The 23,527-nt window shown below is 32.4% G+C and overlaps 1 protein-coding gene across 1 annotated transcript in view; it reads left to right on the top strand.

Moving 5' to 3' along the window:
* Positions 1-23,527, top strand: part of LOC126780484 (bestrophin-4) — a 74,103-nt gene that overhangs the window by 12,855 nt on the left and 37,721 nt on the right. Inside the window, exon 2 of the mRNA XM_050505013.1 lies at positions 7,374-7,484. Coding sequence (XP_050360970.1) covers positions 7,374-7,484 — 111 coding nt within the window. The remainder of the gene's footprint in view (positions 1-7,373; positions 7,485-23,527) is intronic.

The raw sequence follows: 23,527 nt of genomic DNA, 5'->3' as shown, positions 1-23,527 counted from the left end.
TCTACAATAAATGGATTTACGGATGGATGCGAAGTGTTTTCGTTTTCATTTCGAACTAAAGCTAAGCTTTTATATTTCACTTGCTTTCAGATAAATCCCAATGAACCCTTTGTTTGATACACGCGTATAAAGTCGCATAAAGAGGTTTACAATACGATTAGGAGTACATTTTTTAATGTTGGTTAGTACGGAGAGGTTTGTGTTGGATTTAAATATTTCGAATTTTATCTTTAAAATCGTCCCTTGATTATCGTTTTGCCGTAGACAGACAGCGCTTTGATAAAATATGTACGATTTTGAACTCTTAATAATGAATGATTTATTAATAAAACTTGATAGGTAATATGCTCTTATTTTATATAAAATTAAATTTTAATCTTATATATCTTTTTTTTTAATCTATGAGGTAAGTTGTAAAAACAGTGAGCGTCATGATGGTTTAATGACGTCATTACTTCAATACATTATGTTTGTATTAATGTATGAATAATACGAAACACACGGATTATAAGCTTAGTAATTAAAATAAATGTTATTTACTTGTAATTTATGTTAGAATGAATTTATAATAGAAGCTTAACAACTTCACTGGTGTTTTGACTTGACTTGATCAGTGACAGCTTGTAATAATTCGGGGTTCAAAGATGACTGAATAAAATCAAAGATAATTTTTTTATTTTTTTATATTTGACCATAGACGTGTTGTCTGTACCGTTGGTACCAATGTGCCTGCGTGTTTAATAACCAGGAAGCATCACAATCAACGTTTCAGAATTTTTTTTTAGAGACATGTAATTTATTTCAATCTTAATATTGGTTTGTATTTGACGTCGTAGAGTTCAGATGACTTCTTTATGAATCGAAATGTGTGTCAGTTGAGTTCCTTCAGAGGGTGTTAGTTGTCGTCGTAGGGTTCTGCATTCCTTCGTCGGCCAGTCCTACCAAAATCGTTTCATCTCTGTTGAGAAACGACATTTTTAGGTTGTAATCCAGAATCTCTTTGGTCGACATTTGTGTTAGCGAAGACGTTTTGGGAATATTTGTAAAGGGGGTCTTTACTAGTGTTTCCAAAACTTCTTCGCTATCATTGATTATTTAAAAAAAAATTTAAGTGCAGTTTAGTGTTCGTTTAAACTTAAATAACTTTGAGAGATGATCGGGAAAATATTACATTCGCAAAAGATTTTGGACTAGTTAACGCTAATATTTTAGCGGTGAAGAGTATTTTCTTCAACGGTTCTTCTCAAGTCTGAAGTGTTAAGAATTGGCGGTATATTTTGATAATTAATAAACAGGTGTAATGTTATATACAGAATAAATATTTTGTCTTTGAGTATACGTAGTTACAGCCCGAGGAAGCTCAGAGATAATTGTTTTCTTTTACAGAAACCAGGTATGAAGAGAAGCAAAATGAATAAATGGCAAATATCTTAACTAAATAATAACTCACGATTTTGAATATGGAGGAAACATAATCCAGATTTTAAGTATTTTTGCAGCTTCTTGATTGGGTATCACTTACCACCCACCCACTCACCATTCATTCTACTGACAAACAGAAAAAATTTGTATTTGTATATTTCGGTTCGAAGGGTGAATAACAGACAACAGTGTAATAACAGACATCATCACATCTTTTTAAACGTAAAACTCTGGCTCTTATGCAGCGTTTCTCTTAAAGAGCCAGAGTTTTAAAAGCAATTTTTATTTGCCCGGCAATTAAATAAAAAATAAAAATTCAATCTAGTCTAGATTTTTGTTTATTTACAATGCTTTTTCCGCGCGGAAATTTCCGTGCGATTGAAATATCAATAACACCATTCCACCGATACCGCTAACGATACGAACACAAAAGTGTTTACCATATTTTCGGTTCTCGAGTTAATTGCGTTTATATATTAAAAAATAATAATTAAGCGAAGGTGTTGTTTGGGTTTCTAACGATAATGCTATACATTGGTTTACTTGACCAAAGAGAATACTTTGGACCTCTTTTTAAGCATATTGAACGCACGGAGGAGTGAGAAATTTGACATAAAAGTATATATGGAAATAATTATATTTCCATATATACTTTTATGTCAAATTTCTATAGCTATTAAGCTATAGCTATACTGTAGCTATATATGGAAATATATACCTTGTTTTACGGATAGGAACCCGTCCCGGCTTCCTATGAGTAAAATAAGGGTTGCCATAAAACGTTTATATCGTTTTACACATTATGACGATTAGTTTGCGCGGCGCACGTAAAGTAAAGCGCAAATAAAGCTCTCAGTTAGCATGTTTTTTTCCGATATATTCAACAATCTTTGTCATATTTCAGTCAAATTACGCAAAACCATAACCAATTATACACCTAAACCTTCCTCATAAGTAGCTCCGTCCATTGGTGAAAACCGTATGTAAATCCAGTAGGTAGTAGTTTTTGAGTTTATCGCGTTCAGACAGACATAAAGACAAACAAGGCAAACAAACAAGGAAGATTTTGTTTTATAATATGTAGCGATGTCACAAATTATATTCAATCAAATAAAACATTAATTGTAAACGATGTTACTAAAAGGTCAATGTAACAACATGCATGTCAAACTTAAAAACATAAGAAACGAGTATTAAAAAAAACACGCGGTTTTATTTTATTGTAATAATGGCAAAGTTTCGTACAACCAAATCCTACAAACAGTTCTTAAATTTTGTAATTTTCATACAACTCGAAAATATTACAACGAAAATATATTGCATTGAAAAAAAGTCATATAAGTTTTGATAGCAGACTATTGTTAAATTTTGTAGGTTTTTTTTTTTTTTTATAGAATAGGAAGGTGGACGAGCATATGGGCCACCTGATGGTAAGTGGTCACCAAACGCCCTTAGACATTGGCATTGTAAGAAATGTCAACCATCGCTTACATAGCCAATGCGTCACCAACCTTGAGAACTAAGATTTTATGTCCCTTGTGCCTGTAATTATCTGTATCTTATCAAACATGAAATTTAAAAAATATATCGCAATTACTAACAATATATTATTTCTAATATGTTACGTCTCATTTTTATTAGCAATGAACTTAAAATTAAGTTAATTTATATTTAAAAAAACCATAATAAATAAATACCATAACATAAAAACCATAATATATAAATATTCATATAAAACGAGAAATAGTATGGATTGATTTTCTCATTTATCCATAATATTGTTAGAATTTTTATAGTTTTATAAGACTTTAATAATGAGCTTAATATAATTAAATAAATACTCTTAAGAAAATGTAAAATATAAGTACGTCTTATTCAAGTAACAAATCAAAAGTCAACAGTTACTTCATTATCGAAAAAACGCAGCTTCTATCACAATTAAGTCGCTCGGAACAACAGTTCCATCAAGAGTAACTATACATTTAATACCAATTCTATTAACAAATTATCACTTCATCGCAATCGAATCGAAGCCTGATCGTTGCCGTTTTTCCGTTTTCCTATTCTTTAATTTAATTACCGTATATTGCCATAAAAGTTAACAATTACGTTTGATTTTGACATAACGCTAATGTTAACATATTATCGGTTTGGTTCCGACTCGAATAAATACAGTTGATTTAAAGTTAGATTATAGTTGAATCGAAAACGTATCGTAATCGTTATAAATTAGTAGAATTCGGCCCCTGATCTTTAACTAGACTTTGGTTGAGTAAATACATTCAAACTTATAAATAAAATGTTGTATGTATCGTAATTACATTATAATTTCAAGGGATTACAAAAAAAAACAATATTAAGAATTTCTCGAAAGATAAAAATCACGAAGTGCCCTCCGTAATATGTATGTCGGTAACGCTCCGTCCGAGAGTCGAGAAGACGTATAAAAAAATTGTGACTGCGCTTTGTAATAATTTTCGTCGGTGACATCTAATTACAAGAAATATTCTTCGGAATGACTTGTTAAGTATTGGCAACAAGAAAAAAGCATTGAAATGCAATATTGCTGTTGTTGTAGATATAATCAACATAGAAATAAGATCGTGTATTCGCGGTCTGTCGTTCTGGTCACGGGAACGGGAAACGCGAACGACTCCCCGCCGGTTGGAGCGGCTCGCAAGTCACGGGCAGTTGCGAACACCGATGCGTTCTGTGTAGACCCAGAGCCAATTTGTACACCAAGAGAGAGAATTTATATACCAATGTTGACTCGACATTGTTTGAGAGTAGTAGTTTTCTCGATCAAGACATTGTGGAGGACAATTTGATGTCGAATTCGCATCTTTATTTCCACAGCATCTTCACCACATGTTTATATTTGTGTAGAGGGTGGCTGAACTTCCAAGTAAATATCGCTCGGCATTGTGGCATGCGCCGTGCGCCGTACTGATTCATAATAATGATGTATATTGGTTTCTATCGCCCGTCGCGTTGTCTGACGCTTGTGTGATTCCCGCAGCAACATTCGCCAGTCGCACCCTCGGTCACCGCAGCCTGTGGTTTGCTTTATATACATATATCTATATACACATTTGTTTTGGGAACAAGACACTTCGATGTTCGCTACACTCGAATTTTCGATGTAGCGTAAGTCCTGTGACACGTGCCGGGACGTGTAATAGGGGCTGGTTAGGGCGAGCGGGTGAAATTGTTGGCTATAGATACGCTCTTAACTAAATTAGTTCGAGTAACTAAATACAATACAAATAGTCGACAACAATCTATTCTATATCTACCTATTATATATATATAATAAAAATGTAACTGATCGCTGTCTGGACATGGAAGATATATGAGTAAAACTATTACCTTTATCAACGCAATAGCACCCAAAACAATGATTGTTAGAATTTTTGTCTGTTTGTCTGTGCGTTTGTGCGCACTAATCTTGGAAACGGCTTTACAGATTTGGGTGCGGTTTTCACTGATATATTGTGGCAGTTCACTTAAGTTTAAGTGTTTGTTTTAAATCAATCGGTATATAAATAAAAAAGTTACGTCAATTTAAAGAGTGATGTCGAACATTTATTCGATAAAAATGTTATATTATAACTTTCTCAGGTGAATTGATCATTTGAATTGGCTGAAACTTTAGCTACCTATAAATGATAGTCTGTAAAATGATGAAAAATTGATTTAAAGTTTATAGGAACAAAACAAAGTTAAAAAATGGTCAGTTTCAGATATTTAGATTCTTCCAATGTAATGTTGAGCTCAGATCTGTATGATCAATCATATTAAATAGGTTTCAGCTCATGCTGCATATGTAAAGCGCGCCAATTGCCGCCCTGTTGCCTATAGTATTGAGTTATTTGCAGCGAACGCACGTATCTAAACCTCTGTCTGTATTCGCTTGTAATATATTTTGTTAGGTTAGGGTAGTAGCTTATTAAAAAAAAACTTTATTACGATATTTAGTATTAAAACTTCTGAGAAATAACTGCATACGTATTTCGTTGTTTTTAGAAATTCCCAGACAGAGAAATGGTATGTGAAGTGACAAATTAGTAAAAAGTAGTCTTATCTGCTTGAAATTTACTATTTGTGCATATTGATTGAATTGATAAATAAATATGAAGGGGTGAAGAAAGAGCATGCTATTAAAGAAAGAAGAAGAATAGGGTGACATTTCTTCTTTATTACAATTTATTTTAATTATTTTTTTACAATCATTTGTCCTTTATTTATATTTAAGCGCGAGCGAAGCCACGGGCAACATAATATACAATCAATAGGTACAATATTATTGAAAATTAATTATAAGTTTTGTTTAGAACTTAAATTTATTTAATTTTTGTGTGGTTAAGTTGTTTTATAACAAAGTCGACAGTATAAAGAACTTATTCTTGAATTGTTAGAAAGTGTTATAAGACGTTGATTGTATAATAGTAATATATAATGGATGTTTAAAAAGCTTGTTTTTTTCACATTTCTGATAATTTGTAACTTACCTATACATGTACACTTTTTTATAGGATTAATAGACCTTCAAATTTAACTTTAGTTTAGTTTCATTAATGGAGTATGAATATTTATTTATGTACATAAATACGAGTTGTATAAGGCTCAGTAAGCGGTAACGGTACATTGGTTACGATTACCGTGTACGATTACGATCGTCGATTAAAATATTCATTTCGGAGTAACCTTGTATTTCCGGTTAATGTTTCCAAATGAATGAGATTTTGTATTTAAGTTTATTACGTATTGATTCCTTTACTTATAATCCGGTTCTACTTTGAGGTGTTTTTTTCCAAATCGGTTTTAGATTTTTGACAATCAATAAGCAAGCAAGATGGAAGATCTTGAATAATAATTACTTTAATATGAAAAGTTCGTTACATTTCTACGGGTTACGAAATTAAAAGGAATCCTATGGTGAGATTTGGGTTTTCGTGCCAGTGTACGGGTCACACAGTGTCATATTTATCATAGTATCGAGAAATATAATTAAAAAAAACAACCTAAAAATTTAAAGTGACATTAATTATATATTTTTTTAATTTATTTTTTTGGATTCTTCTACGATTTCTCTGGAATCAATAGAATTATTGTAAATGCTACATTTTAAACCTCAAATATACGACATTTAAAGTATCATAATTTACTATATTGAATATGTTTAGTTTTAGATAGTATCTAGTTTATTTGAAATGTTGATTTTGCGGATTTATTTTAAGAGGACTGATCAAACAAATTGGTCCACAAGCAAAAGATTCTTCTAACTTTACACTGTGGACACTGGCAATGCACAAAATATAAACCAATTTTTACCACGATAATGCGCTGCCCATCAGTTTATCTATCATTATGTATCCTTTTTCCTTAATTAACATTCCATACATTGATACCGAAATCTGAATAACAAGTATTGATGTTTTGCAATACAATAATAATTAATCAGTCGAGGCTGACAGGCCATCAGAAATCTCTGGCCTTGATAAAATGTTATTTAATATGTTTGTTTTAATATGTACATGTGTCTAGTATGTGAACCGATGCAACACGTCGACCATAAATAAATTGATCCAAAAAAATTTTAGTTGTCTTCGCCAAGTACATCATATCGTCAACCATAAACATTAGGTATTGAAAATTCCAGTGGAAAGGAAATTAATTTGCATCTTCCGATCATTTATTTTTTTTCTACGCTTATTTCCCGTTTTCATTGATAACACTCATGAGTGTCGCCAATAGCGAAAAAAAAAAAAAGAAATTCGATTGACAAACAGGTGAAGAAGGAACTGTTTTGTCTTTACACGCGTCATTATTATAGAAACAATTTCACATGTACGAGAAATTATTCCCGCATATTGCAGCACAGCCTCATCTGTTGCATACATTGAGAAAATACTATACACGTAAAGTTAAATTAATTATAATTGTTTCAGATGGCGCGGTAGCGTGTATAAGCTGGTTTGGCGCGAGCTGCTTGCCTACCTCACTCTGTATTACACCATCAACTTACTCTATCGGTTTGCACTAACTGAACAACAACAGAGGTATGAACTAGTTTATATTTTCCTTTCGAAAAGAGTTTTGAAGCTTGGAATAGAATACTCGTTTTTTTTATATGCACGAATTTCTAATTTGAAGTAGATTTGACATTTAATACTTGCGACAGGTTCTGTAGTCCTTAAAATTGGTTTAACATTCGAATTCGAACCAGGTTACGTTTAACTTCTAAAATATATTTGTTAAACAATCAAAGATTAACATTGTATGAATAGCATAAATCATGTAACGAAATACTTACTACGTCTGCAGTCAGACATTTTTCATTCGAAGTGTGCAATAAACTTCTATATTAGAAAATATCTCTATAATAAATAACTTGAAATCTATATTGTTAATTGTGTGTCAGTTTGCGCATCATGCAAAAATTACTCAAACAATTTTGATGACGCCTTTTGTGTTTCAAAGCTTTATGATTTCATTTAAAAAAAACTGGACAGAACTGAACAGACGGGAGCCTGACATTAACGTATTTAACTAAATTTTTTCACAAGCATAAACCAATATAAGATGAGCTCTCATTTTATGTATATCCATATTAACGAAGGGTCTTTTTGAATTTATAGCCTTGTGAAAGATGCAATACAGGCGAGGCCGTAATATAATATGAACTAGTTAGCGTCGGCTTCCCTGTGAAAGATGAAAAATATGATTAAATAATTGTCGCTGTCCATATAAATAAGCTTCTAGGAGATTCTCAAAGATAAAAACATGATGTTACCGTAAGCCGTGCCGTAGCCTTCTACACAGAAGTATTTACTTTAAACTTCAGCAAGCGTAACAAAATTCATCCATAAAATTTAACTAATATATAATTATATTATATAAAAAATATATCCTTACCAAACAAATTTTATTGTTTTGGGCTTGGAGTTCGACAGATTTATATAAATATATTGACATAGGCAACTTTTTGTCTTTATGCTTACAGATAACATTATTTTATATTCCATACTCCTTACATACTTCCAAACAAGTGACGCACTTGCAAACTGGTTGTATGGAAGTGCGTCACTTGTCACAAATATTTTTATGTTCAAAAAAATAAAAACGATGCCATCTGTAAAATATAACCGAACTAATATTATAAATACGAAAGTAACTCTGCCTATCTGCTTATTACTTGATAAAGACTAGAACAGTGAGTCACGATCGGATCGGCAATGAAATATGACGTAGAAATATCCCAGAACATGGATAAATATGTGTGCATTTAAAATAACGGATATACGGGAAAAATAATTCGGACGCGGGTGTCGCGGGGTTCAGCTAGTAGTACATAAAACAGACGCGTGACCAATCCCGTTGTTAATGTGTCTTAAAGTCTATTGTTTCGTTTTCGTTTGCTATCACGCGATGCAACGAATTAATTTTTAATACCGATTCGAAACTGACAAGACACCTAGTATATATACTCCAATTTATACAGAAACAGTGTATATTGGAAGCACTTATCGGATGCAAAGTTTTAGATAAGCAGGATTAATTCTCCTGCCTCGTATACTCGTATAGTTATATACCCCCCCTTCGATCTAGTTGTAACTGCAGTTTCTTTATATAGTTTTCATTTCATAGGTTCTTTAAGAATACTTTTATCAAGGTCAATAGTACGACATCGTACTAAAATAATATTGATCACTGCCTTCAAATAACTGGATTTACTAATAACAGTCGTCCGTTGTCTTACTATAATAATATTATATATAATAACCGAGAGAACTAATTTTATTAAATTATGAGTAATTCGACTTGCATGCGTGGACTTTGAACATGCATGAATAATTACTATTATAAGTTTTAATTCTTCCTTATTAAAAACCCTACGGTATTATCTTATATTATTCTAGAATGTCCTGGTAGAAGCTGTCACCGTACCATTTATTACTAGTTTTAAATATATTACAACGATCAGGTTAAATAATTATGAATTAATAATAATGTCCTACATACCGATTTCGGCCACGTTGGCCAATCTCAAGACTGCACTAATTGCGCAGGACGTATTATAGTGCACAAGCGTGTGCGCAAACACAGGTGCACTCTTTATTCCCTAATTCTCATAATCCGTTGGGACGGCATTCCGACACGATCGGAAAGAGTTCTGGCGTAGGACTAACGGCTTTTTTCGTGCTTTCCAAGGCACGGGAGTATACACACTTCCAAATTCCAGACTCCGGGCTACTATTGAGAATTTTCGACAGAAAAACCCAATAACTTTTTACTGGCCCGACCTGGGATTGGAACCCCGGAATTGCAGTCTTACATCTAGCCACTAGACCAACGAGGCAGTCAATTATGAACTAATATGGCTATGACTAGTCCTCGTGAAATAAGGCCTTCATTCAATGCTATTAAAAAATGGATAAAAAACATTAGTTAACCAATTTATTCGTCTGTAGTGCTAAATGATAATACTTACTACAACATGCTTCGTGTATTTTTTTTTTTTTTGTTTAAATTAATCAAGAGATATTTTGAAAACTACTGGCTTGTATTGCAAAATGTAAAAATATATTTCTACTTAACGTTTAAAATATGTATATGTCATTTATTTTGATAAGGATTAGAATAAATTAAACAAAAGTCTTCCCTAGTTATTTTCTATTCTTTTAAATATAAGAATGACAACTGGCACTCCTGTGGCTATCGTTGATTTTTTTGACATTTATAAATCTTTCATGTCATTTCTGTATGCAACTGATTTAATTTTATACATATATCTATGTTTCTTCTCTGCCCGTTATACATCCTCATACCGTTCATCCGATTGAGTTAAAATTTGTATAGGCTTAGTTGACAATTGTGTAAACTTTTCTGGAATAGAGTCGACGCGACGTACAATAGGTGTGCGGGCTTGTCGTGTCGAATAATTGTTTACAAACAAATTCAAAAAGGCATTGCTTCGCAGCCGGGTGTTACATTGTAGGGCATAAGTATACATTTGCATTATGTAACAGCCTATGATTGTCCCACTGCTGAGCTAAGGTTTCCTCTCCCTTTAAAGAGAAAGATTGGAGACTACGCTCCACAACGTTGCAATGTGGGTGGGTGGTGGATACATTGTGGCAGAATTTTAGTGAAATAAGACACATGCAAGTTTCCCAACAATGTTTTCCTTTATCGCAGAGCACGATATTCGTTATGAGTACATGATAATTCAGTGGTGCTAGCCCTGGTGTGAACTTCCAATCACCAGTTAAGATTCACGCGTTCTAAGCACCGGGTTCGGCATCCCGGCTCTATTTATTAAACAATTTTAATTTCGGAGAGTGTTTTTCAAAAATGCATATTATGCTACTACCGTATAATCACAATTTTATAATGTTCAATCCATTTAAATAACGTATTGCATAATCAATATCAAAAGTATATAGTTTTAATAAACTGTGCACGCCATTTGCATAATTAAAAGGGTGATGTCCACTTTTAGTTCGTCCATTTTATTTGTATAAATTGTAATAGAATTAATTTAAAAAGTTCCGCGATCAAAGTAAAGTATGGTAGCGCTTCTTGGTTTTTTGTTACAGGGTCAGTTAATCCAATTTTAGTTTTAAGACGCCATAGAGTAACGATTTAAAAAGCTACTGACTAAATAATTATACGTTCACTTTATCGAGGTATAGTCGAGATGGCCTCGCGTCGGGAGTCGCGTGAATCCTAACCTAACCGATGATCGTGGGTTCAAACCCGGGCAAGCACCACTGAATTTTTATGTGCTTGTGTTTATTATTCATCTCGTGCTTGACGATAAAGGATAATATCGTGAGGAAATCTGCATGTGTCTAATTTAATTGAAATTATGTCACATGTGTACTCTACCAACCCGTATTGGAGCAGCGTGGTAGAATAAGCTCCAAACCTTCTCTTCAAAGGAAGAAGAGACCTTAGCCCAGCTGTGGGACCTCTATAGGCTGTTAGGATAATTATTTTTTTTTATTTATTTACATGCAAAGTTACATTATATATTTGATTTATTGTGAAAGTGAAGCAACCCGTCCGTATTATTTCATTTTATGCCAAACGCCGAACTGAAACAAACTTCGTCATATGGAGTCAAACTCGTAATGGATTTCAAATGCAAAATCCTATAATATGTCTTTCTACTTTATACCAGTTTGTTGGAAAGTTTAATTAAAGCTAGTTAGTATTTTGACTAAAGAAATAGGAAATTAATATGATTTTTGTAATTATGTAAATATGCTCACAAACTTATTTTATTAAAATAAATTTAGGGTCGCCTTTAGTAACGGTGAGGTTTTCGTCTTGCAATTAATTTTTGTTTAAAATCATTTTTTTTAAAATACAATATTAGGTTTTTTAAATTAAATCGAAATAAAATATATATGAATATCAAATGCTTATTTCAATGACAAGATATTATGTATAGTAAGTTATAAACCCGGGTAAGACAGTAAATAGGTCCAATTATGTAAGACTATATAAGGTGGTTTTTTATAATATAAGCGGACAGGTAAATGGACCACCTGATGCTAAGTGGTCACCACGGCCCATAGACATTGGCGTCGTATTAAATAATAACCATTCCGTACATCCCCAATACACCACCAATACATCAGCAACAGTACGCACCAATAATATGTCCCCTGTGCCTAAACTTTAATGGCTCACCCACCCTTCAAACTGGAACAAACCAAAACTGAGAGTACAAACATCTGACGGTAGAATATGTGATGAACGGGTGGTACCCAGACGGGCCAGCACACATCCCTATTCACTTAAATAAATTTATTATTAATAATAAGCTTTTTAATTTGAACATAGCTTATCGTTAGTATTAAATATCAAATTTCTGGCTCTAGCTGCTGTGACATATTTTTCGTCATGTTGTTACGTCCTACAATGAGAAGTGCAATTCTTATTTTATTTTTTATTTCATGTGTTTTACAGTACTATTTTTACTTTGCTGTATAAACAAAAATAATACGAAAATTAAAATAGTAACAGAATAATATACAAAACAAATAAATACATGTAAAGATTAATTGCTTTTACAATTGTGTTGTTAATATTAGCCGTCTCTAGGCTACGAATGTGTATTGTTTGTTTAGGATTTAAGCAAGGATTTAAACAGCGTATAGCGGTTGTATTTACTCGTCATAAGTCATAAGTCATTACGGCCGATGTTTTATCTTAAACTGCAATTTTAACATCTCAGCCACTAAGACTAAACTTGTGTAGATATGATGAGGCTAACATGTCCAAATGGACAAAAGTCTCAATAAATGAAGATTAAAAAAAAGACTAAACTTACCTAGTATATAAAGAATACATAATAGATCGAATGAGTTTGATTTTGAGGATATTTCTTTATTTTTTAATTATTAAGTCTGTTTGTTTGATAATGTTTTATGTGTACAATAAAAAAAATAAACATAGTTTTGCCTGCGGATTGTAGTATTGTCTACGAGGCGTTAGTCATAACCATTAGCTTGTTACAAACGAACGAATAATGGACCGTAGAGTCAATTACACATTTTCACTATCCGTAAGCAAAACGAATCGTTTTTTTGAAATAGTAACTAAACTTCAATGGTCAATAAACAATTTTACATTATGGGTGTTATTTTTTGATAATGAATCATTGAAATTAAATGATTATTGAGAACATTATTTAAATTTATTTTTTACATCAGCCGCTGACACACCCAGGCCTCTACGAATATCCATAGTATGATCTATAGCCATACAAATATGTAATGCGCCACGAGCGAAGACCGATACCACGACCGTTACCGCAGGAGCCGGTTTCGACGAACACAGCGCTAATTAATCGTCAAATAAAAAAATAAAAAAACATAATAATATGTTAACCTTTGGATAACTATATATGGTTAAATTAAATTTTGACATAAAAGTCAATTACGAAATAAAGATATGGAGTAGGTACTTTTAAAAAATATATAAAAAAAAAAACATTTATAAAAATTGAATTGACGCCAAACAAAACGGACAAGTAAAACAATAATTATGATAAATGAATAACGAGGACTGACATTGTTTCTTTGACATTAAAATTTCGTGCATACAAATATTTGATACCTTTAAAGAACGATATGCAAGCTTTGGTTCGCGTTAGTGAGTTCGATTCAGTAATTGCATCCCCCCCCCCCCTGCATCCAACCAAATTTTGTTTAACAATTTTCATTAAGATGCGTACACACTGACTTCTAATAGAAGTTATTCTTGTATATAGAAATAAGCTTAATGTATATCGAATTAAATTTTAGCTTTAAGGCAAGATTCGTACGATTTAACTGTGTAGCTGTAGATAGGTACTTGCGTGAGGTGTTCTGGCTCTTAGCTGATCGTGCTGTACAATCATAGTTTGTGATTGTTAAATCTTTTTATAAATAAAATAAGCGGAAGTTGCTCCACAGCAAGTAAAGCTCGAAACTTTGCATAAATTGCAAAATTCTTAAATAGGAAGGTATTTGAAAAACAAATCCACTGATATATTTCGAGTGCAGTCCACACCGTCGCGGCGCCGTATTTTCAGTAAAATGTGTTTCAAACTTAAAACTTTACATTGATAAGAGATTAATCTTAAAATATTCTTAAATTATTATGAGTATAACAATTTTATTGCAATTTCTAATGTACAAGCTCGGTTCATAACCCCTTACCTTCGATTTTAACCACACATGTAGTTCTTTGTGTATCAAATTGATGCCGTGTTGTTTGTGACAAAACGTCAGTCCTTCATTTATATTTATATACATTTTTATATATGAAGCAATTTTTGCTTTGGAAATATTTGAAAAACTGCCGCGAGTTTGAGTTAAGTGTTTTACTAAATTGCTATAATTCAAATTAATATAATTTTCGAAGCTAAAGTAATACTCGTATTCAACGGTATTTAGTTTTAATCTTGTATATATTATAAATATTCATAAAAATATTACAATCGAACTACCGATGTTAGAATGACAATATAATTCCAATTTTTTGTCACAAAAATTATCCTAAGATGCTACAGCCGTTTTTTCTTATTATATAATCACGTTTGAGTAAAAAAAAAATACTATTAAAGATCACTCCTGGTGATATAATCACAACGCCACGGAGTTCTTTTAAAACGAAAGTTGTAATTACTTATAGAATGTAATTACAATCATTTGTTTTGTGAATCAGATCAACACGTGTACGGATAAAGTTATTATTTATTATATTTTATATTAATATTTATTTTATAATTCAATAATGTTATAAGTAACAGGCAAGTTATTCTATTAAATGCTTATATGTAAACTTGTAAAGGAATTGCAACATTTTTAGCATAAATGAAATAATACGTGTCGGTACACACGATGCCGGCAACGAACAAAGTTGAAGTGTGGTCTCGCGAGAGATTACCTTAGGACGTCAATCTGTCTGAGCCCTCACGTGGAAATCTATGTTTTTTAGTTTATCTCAGTTATCTGTCCCCCGAAAATCAATTCCCTTTTCCGGCAATACGTAATTACTCTTAAAAGGATCAAAGTTTTAAGCGCTCTAAGACTAATACAGTGCTATTAAGGCCTTGACGTAGGTACACATACTAAAGTAATTAGACACAACATTAAAACTTTAGCAAATTAGCTTTTATTTTTTAAGAGTAACTTTTTTAAATTAAAATTAAATTTTACATTTTCACAAAGTTACTTGTTTCCAAGAATTTGTTTTATCATCATTCACGATATAGAAATTCTAGGAAACGCTTCTTAACCTTCATTGCACCTACGTAAGGAGCTGCTAACTGGTGTCGAAGTAAAATTGTTTTCATTGTCGGTTCGTGAAGTTTCTGCGAATCGATCTATTCAATTTCAGTATTGGTGTGAAATGTTTGTTGCATTCAATTTATAACGGTTAGCGACGAATAAATATTTTATTAACAATATACATACCTACCTGATTATATTTATAACAAACGACTGAATTATATTTTTTATAAAATTTGCACCATCGCGCAATTGCACCACTGCTGGGCCTTTATTATTTAAATATGTATACCATATGTTAACACTTTTGATTTGTTCATGAAAATTAAATTAACTATGTAAAATAAAAGTCAAGAGTTACCTTCAAACAAATTGAAATTATATATATATATTGTAAAATAAATCAAGTCTCACCAAATTATAGTACAAAAGCGATAAGAGTATTTATGAGTCTTCAGTGGGTTAAGCAAACGCTAACATTATGCAGTTCATTTACTACCAGAAGTTGAGCATTAGGGCTAAATTGTTAAAACAAACTCGAAACTCATCGCAGAAGACGGTAGTGAAATATCAGAGAGTGACATGCGATATTGACCATAATAATTATAACATTAAAAGAATTCACGCATCAAAATACTATATCGCCATAGACGGTTATCAACATTTCACGGTTGAGTAATGAAGTAAGTCCTAGCAGAATAGCAGTGCAGTTTTCTTTATAAAAAAGGGGTAACAATGACATGTGTCATATATGGCTAACTTGATTTGGATCGTTTGTTCTTTTCTTCTTTCTCACTCAATTTTCAGATTCTTTCCCGTTTCGTCTTAAGACATTTTTCAACTTTCATCATATTTGTCTGCTAATATCGTTCCTATCGTAGAATACATAAATCTACTCTTTAATTTGATCCTTTAATTTATGAGAATACTGTATCACAGTCATTTTTGTGAGATATGGCATTTTGGAATTTAACAGCTTTTTTTACAACTTTAACTGCTTTGGATAGACTGGCAGGCACCGCGCTGCATTTTGCCGCCGTCTTTCCCTATGGCGAGGAATACTGTTGATTGCCTTTGCTTATCAGATTTAATCTTAATTTCGGCACATTCTAATCACCTCCATCCTTCTCTGAATCCGGCTCTGACAAGTATTTTAAATAATTCCTCAGCCTTGAAATCCTTTTGTTAATTGAAAGATCTAATGGCGCGGTTTGGGTGTTAGACCGACTCGTATGTCTTCACGGTATACGGCTTGAAGCTTTTATCACGTCATGACCTCTCCGCCACGACTCTTAAACTCTCTTGTGTGTGCGTGGCGCCTAAACTAAACTTCGTTGCTATTCATCATTAAAATAACGAGTATAATATATTTGTTTTATGAACGAAAATCTTTTTAATTAATTTTACTTGACATCTATCTGTTGGCGTTCTTTGATTATAAATTCTTTCAATAACTATTCATTTTGATGTTTTGCGTCTGCCGGCCCTACTATGGCGCATTTTTATTATTTTTCTGTTTCGAATCGAGCACCACTGCTCGTTGAATCAGGAGTTTATTTTCGTTTTTTTATTCTTGCTATACAAGATTTTTTTATTCTTCCATATTAACAAGAAAATGTTAACAAGTAAATCTTAATAATAGGATCCTAGGAAATAAAATCTGATAAACAGTATATATAAGTTATTGTTATGTTGTTGTATATATTATAATTATACCTGGTAAACAATATATAGTATGCTTATAAATTAAAATATAGCTAACAAAATAAATAATATTAATATTTTTGTCAATTTAAGTATATTATTACACACTAAAATATTTTCTGATAAATAATCTAAATTTCTAACAGATAGATAATCATATTTTTTATTTTCTAATGAATGAACAAATTTGCGTATGTTAAACCACATTACACCCTATTTCGGTATATTTTATAAAAGAAATATTTGTTCATAATTTACACATATCGGATAAAAAAAAAACCGTTACAATTATTTGTTGGCCTGTCTTGTCTATTACACGGTAAACAATATTTCATCGTATTCTCAGTTCTAACTTCTTTTTATGCTGCAACCACCATGCAAGCCAATATTGCAAATGCAGCCGAAATCCGTTTAGGATTTGAGTTCATCGTAGCGAATTAGCGAACCTCATTCGGTAACCTGGTAACCCCTCTAACACACATACTCGAACTTAACCTTCAACACGAATGAAATTTTCGATTATATATAAATCTTATGTTAATAAGATCTTGTGTTGTTGAATTAGATTAATGTGCAATATTTTGTAAAGTAAAATATAATATTATAAGTATATATATTTAGTATCACTCATTTTCTCATGACTAAGCATTTATTTTAGTATTAGTTTTTTATATATTCATATTTGTGAACATGATATATTCGAAACTATCGAGAGGCGTGTCTAGGCCTTGACGCGCGGTCTTAAATACATACTGAATCTCTATTAGACTTTGTAAAGTAAGGTCTTTTCGTTTACATCTTGTAAAAACAATATTGAAAAGTACTATTTCATGTATATCATAATATATCTACATGTAAGTATAATTATTCTTTACGCGTGTATGACAATGAATTCTTCCAATATGTCGATTTTGATGAAATGTTTGTGGATTTGGTTGTACCCGGGCGGTGGCGTTATGATCGGGTTCAAGGATATTATTTTCACTCGAGTCGGACAACTCTTAACGGCACGTAGTCTTATATTTATTACAAATAATTGACATACATTTTTTGAGTATTTATTTTATTAGGAGCAATTATAAGTTATTCGAAAAAATAAATCATTAAAATATGCTTAAATTTCGACTACGGACTTTATGAATACACGTTATTTTATTTTACTTAAACGTAATAAAATTATTATAAGAATCTATTTTATTCGATGTGATTGCCTGTGTCGTACCTTTTATAAATGCATCGCTTAAACGCGATTTAACTTAGTTATATGGCAATGAATAATGGCCTTATTGACGCTTATCGCAGTCATATTTAATATACCTAGCATTTAGATATTATGTTTATTTATTTTCTTTACAAATTATTTATCGATTAACGATTTTTTTGTATCTGAGAATGTTTTCTATAATGCGTTGTCGCTGTAAACGACTCTCCGTGAAATTCATTATTTTTCTATAACTACTTGCTACTTTTTTTATTTCATTTAATAAGATAACTTTTTTGTAACTAAATTTATAAATTATTAGCGTACATGATAACGTCAATGTTTGAGGATTGAAACTTAAAATCGATACCTGTAGGGTTATTCTGTAAAAAAACTTAAAATTCACTGCAGAAAACGGCCGTGAAATGTCAGAACGTGATATGCGATATTGACCGTAATAATAATTATAACATTTCACGGGTTGCGCTAAACAGGCAAGTTGAAAGAAAATAAGTAGATGGAAAATCATATTTACACACGAATTAACTGTTAGACGTTTTGAAATTTTAGATAAGTAAGGAAACATTTAATTAATTGAAATTATGAGTATGATAAATAAAAATTAACGTTGTTCAAAATGTTGAAAGCCTGAACCGATATTAAGATCGTTGTTACATTTTTGTACTTATTTTGTATTTGAGTTGAAACTAGCATTTCACATAATATAAAATTTATGAATGAGTGCTGGAATCCGGTTAAAACAAATACAAACTAAACTAAACTGGTTATTATATTATTATGAAATAAAGTTGGTAACTTGGCACATTGCTATAATTGGCATAAAATAGTAACAACAATACTTTATTTGTTGTTACTATTTTTATGACAATGATTTATTATGCATTTTTATTATTTATTAAATTGAAGATAATTTATTCCGTCGGAACGTAATTTTCTCGATACATTTAATTATATACATACGTGTTATGTTGTTATTTCAGTCGACTGAGCGTATATAAACCGATAATAAACTCATCATTAGCCTAACTTCTGCGTAAGAGAAACTGACATAAATTATAATAATATGTTTTATTATTAATACGTTAATCCTAAATACACGTGATTAAAACCTAACTACATTTTCACTTATAACTTGATGTACTAGTCGCCATGACAAAGACTATATGGACAAAGTCGCCAACACGCCCCTCGGTAATGTCCCTTACCGATACAGATTTACAGTCTCTAACATCTCCATCTTCGTATCCACAAATGACGAACACACACGCTCCTCATAGCGCCTCCTACGTTTCGACAACGTCCGAAGCCCATTTGCTATTTTGCTAGACTCTAGAGGTGCTGTTAGGCCGTTTTTGACTCTGAGCTAACGCCGGGAATCCCCATCAGAACTAAGCTCAGTCTTTTCTTGAGTCTCTTTCGGTCAACAACCGCAGTGAAGGAAAGCATCGTGAGCATAACTGCATGTGTCTAATTTAACTGAAATTTTGACACATGTGTATTTCACCAACCCGCATTGGAGCAGCGTGGTGGAATAAGGTCGAAACCTTCTCCTCAAAAAGGGAGAGGGCGCCTTTAGCCCAGAAGTGGGACATTCACAGGCTTTTATTTAATTAACATTTCCATTATTTATAAAAACAGTTCTTGAATACGAGGCAGTCTTGACTTAAAGTTTTTTGAAAATGGTTATTGATGAAAATAATTTCTTTTCTTTTGTAAAAGTAAATAAAGCAAATCTGCGCAAAACCTCATCTCCTCTTGAGGATTAGTTTCTGCTCCAATCCGGTGGCGCCGCCATTTAAACTGGTTACATAAGTGGCGGAATTTCATCCGAAATATTAATTATAAACACATAAATACTGTGTGGTTGACCGGGTTTGATTCTTCGGCTAAGATTCACAGCCTCCTCTGGGCCATTCCATCACTTACATGTAATATATGTCCATATCTATACATGTGACGTCATATAGCATTTTAACTACTAGCTAGATTTTGTTAAAAGCAGCTACTACACACTGCTTACATTCAAACGTCCTAATCAAATAAAAACAAGGAATGTCTGTTTTGTTGTAAAGACTTGCGATCTTGACCGCTTTTATTTTATACTATTAATTATTAAACGGTTTGAGTGAAGGCATTAGTGAATGATGCGAACTCAATGTTACGATTTCATATTGATATTGTCTGATGCGATTATTAATGTCCTCTCTAAATTCAAATTGACAATCATGTCAAACGACGACATAGCAACCTGAGCCCGCAACCCTCCAATCACAATCTTCTGAGACTATAAGGCTTCATGTACATGGCGCCGTTGCTGTATCAAAATTGTGGCACGACAGCAGTGACGACGCGATCCGTACGCGATCCACGCACGGCCCGTGTGTGCTATGTAATTGTATAATATTAACCTGCGGTCCGCTGCAGCTTCAACGGCCGCGGCGCCATGTATGTACACGAGGTCTTATAATTATCAAGACTTTTATGACGAAAGTCATTAGCATGTACATGATTTGACCTTGAATGCGATATTATTAATTTATTTAAATTCTTAATTGCACAAGGTTTGTATGAGAACGGGGGTAACGCTACTGCATTTTTTACTGATAACGCAGACAGTAAAAATGGCTTAATGTGTTTTGTACGTGAAACTATAAACAAAAGTGCGTTTTTTTATTTACTAAATAGAACGTTTGTTAAGGGAGCATATTTGCTCTTTTTGTACTACAGGGGGACTGCACACGGACAAATATGCCACTTAAAAATGTTATATTTTTAAAATTTCCTTATTAGTATATGTTACAAACCATTGCGATCAATCGGAATGACATGTCTTCTGTACTTGTTGAATTGCAACATGTCGACACCGTTGACAAGTGTCAAAGCTCAAATACATTCGATTCGACTCGAAGTCTTTCTTTCATCACGTCAAAATACCTATGACATTTCAATGCATTTTGGTTTCATCAATTCATTCAATTGTGGATTCGTATGTAACACATGACAATGACATCGATCCATATGTAACAGGATTGTCTAGGAGCGCTGATGAGTGATTTATGATACCTAAATTGAGTTTGCATAAATCTCAATAATAAACTGCGATAGTTCATTTCGAATTCAATGTGATCGTAATTTGGCAATTTAAACAAATAACACCAAAGTGATACTTATAAGTCAGTATTAGTAAAATATATTTGAACATCCAGTAAAATATACCTATAATAAAAAGTAATAAAATACACCTACCCTTTTTTTCGGGTTTTCCCCACGGAAACAGTGGTATATGGAGCTCGCCGGTGTCCAAGGCGCCGAGTGCGCCCCGGTTTCGGAAAATCCACTAAAAAACCAGGTCTTAACGAGGAGCGCCACGGGATCGCTTTCGAATGCTACCGTGACGCTCTGACGCTTGACAGCCACCCGTCCCAACTGCGGACTTTACTTTTATCACGTGTTTTTTTATTCAAAACTATCTATTCGACCGTACTCCGAATACATCGCACAACATAACCCGCCTATACTTTCAAGCGTTTATTTTAATTTCTCATAATATTTCTATGATTAATGATTCGAATTCTTAAGTTTAAAAGACAATTATCAGAGAATTAAATTAAAGTTTTCGATAAAATATTTGTTTTTTTTTTCATTGGCATATTAGGTTAAAATATGAACGATATTGACATACTATACAGTCAATATTCGTCCAGAAACTAAAATAATACTAAAGCTCCATATTCATTGAAACCGGACCAAACAAATAATCTAAACTTATTCCTTTGCAATCCTACTATTGATCATAGTAAGTGATTTCTCTTTTTAAAATGCCTAACTAACAATTGTTATTATTATAACTTATTTCTCGATAATTTTGTAAAGAATAATTATTACCTTAAAAAAACACGTAAGGAGCAATGATGTTTGTAATAGTTCTAAGTATTTTTTTTTCTTAAGTATAGGTGCCTACCTACGAGCATATGGTCCACCTGATAGCAAGCGGTCACCAACGCCCATAGACATTGACATTGTAGGAAATGTTAACCATCGCTTACATCGCCAATGCGCCACCAACCTTGGGAACGAAGATGTTATATCCCTTGTGCCTGTACTGCTGTTTTGCGGTAGAATATCTGATGAGTGAGTTGTACCTACCCAGACGAGCTTGCACAAAGCCCTACCACCAGTAAAATCTGTCGTTGGTTCTTTCAAATATAACGATTTTTTATTACCCGCATCTCTATTACCGCTAATTACTACTTCGTGGGCGCCTAATATCAAACAACAATCAATTTATTTCGATTGAATTTTCGGAAACAATTAGATTACAAGGAACTTTGTAAATAAAAGTTAGATAAATTTGTTGTTTGCGTGGGTTTTCAATGACTTATAAAAATCCTTTGTATGTATAAAAATATGCTGATGCGTTGGCGGATATTAAGGTCTGTACAAGTTGCATTCCTCAAGGAATTTACATTTTATGTAGCCTGCTAGCTCAATATCGTTAAAGTCTCTATAAATCGTTTCTGGACATAATATTTAGGCTGTAGTAAGTCACATTCGTACAACACAGTTTTTCATGTTGAATTTTTTTCATTGCCACAAAGTTTTGTACAAATTGCATTAGTTTCGAAATTATTTAAAAATATAATTATGAAATTTTTACAGCACGTGCAGTGTTACGTATTATATTTGTTTTAATATGACAGCAAAGTTATTCGTTAGCGGACAAGGTAATTTACCAAAGCATGTAATATATAAGGACAACGAGTCAAATTAAAAACGTACATACATATGTCACTGCAGTTACTACTTAAGGTCGATGTCAAAATTTCGGGCATATGATATATTCGCTATAAATCTTCAAGATTCAGACTAGTTTTTCACGTGCGTAACTCGATTCGTTTAAAAAAATATCATGTTTTAAAAAACTATGTAAAAATATTATATAATAATCTAATGTGTGAGAAATTAATTACAATGCTAAAATCGATTTTATATTGTGGTCAAGATAAAAAGCTTTATATAATATTAATTTTCTTTTCCATAACCTAAAAAACACATTCTACTTAATCATTAACGGTCTTACTTATAAACTACTTAGCAGTTATTTAATTAAGTACAAATTTCTCTCTTTCTGACATAATTGATTTGACATTCGAAAGAAGAAAACGCAACATCTTTTAATTACTCACCCGCTAAACAACGTTTAAATATGTAAGACATTCAATACATTCAAGTATTTAAATACTAGTAGAACTTGCGCTATTTCGGAATAAGTTCTAATCCCACCTTAAAAACGATCAAATATTACGACCCAGTGCTACGTTTCAAAACACAAACACACTAGCCCAAAAATCGCACCTATGTAGAAATGTCTATTATTTGTGCAGGT

The sequence above is a fragment of the Nymphalis io genome, chromosome Z (assembly GCF_905147045.1).
Source record: "Nymphalis io chromosome Z, ilAglIoxx1.1, whole genome shotgun sequence".
Taxonomy (NCBI): Eukaryota; Metazoa; Arthropoda; class Insecta; order Lepidoptera; family Nymphalidae; genus Nymphalis; species Nymphalis io.
Note: the sequence above shows the minus strand (reverse complement) of the source record. Positions and strands in the feature narration are given on the sequence as shown.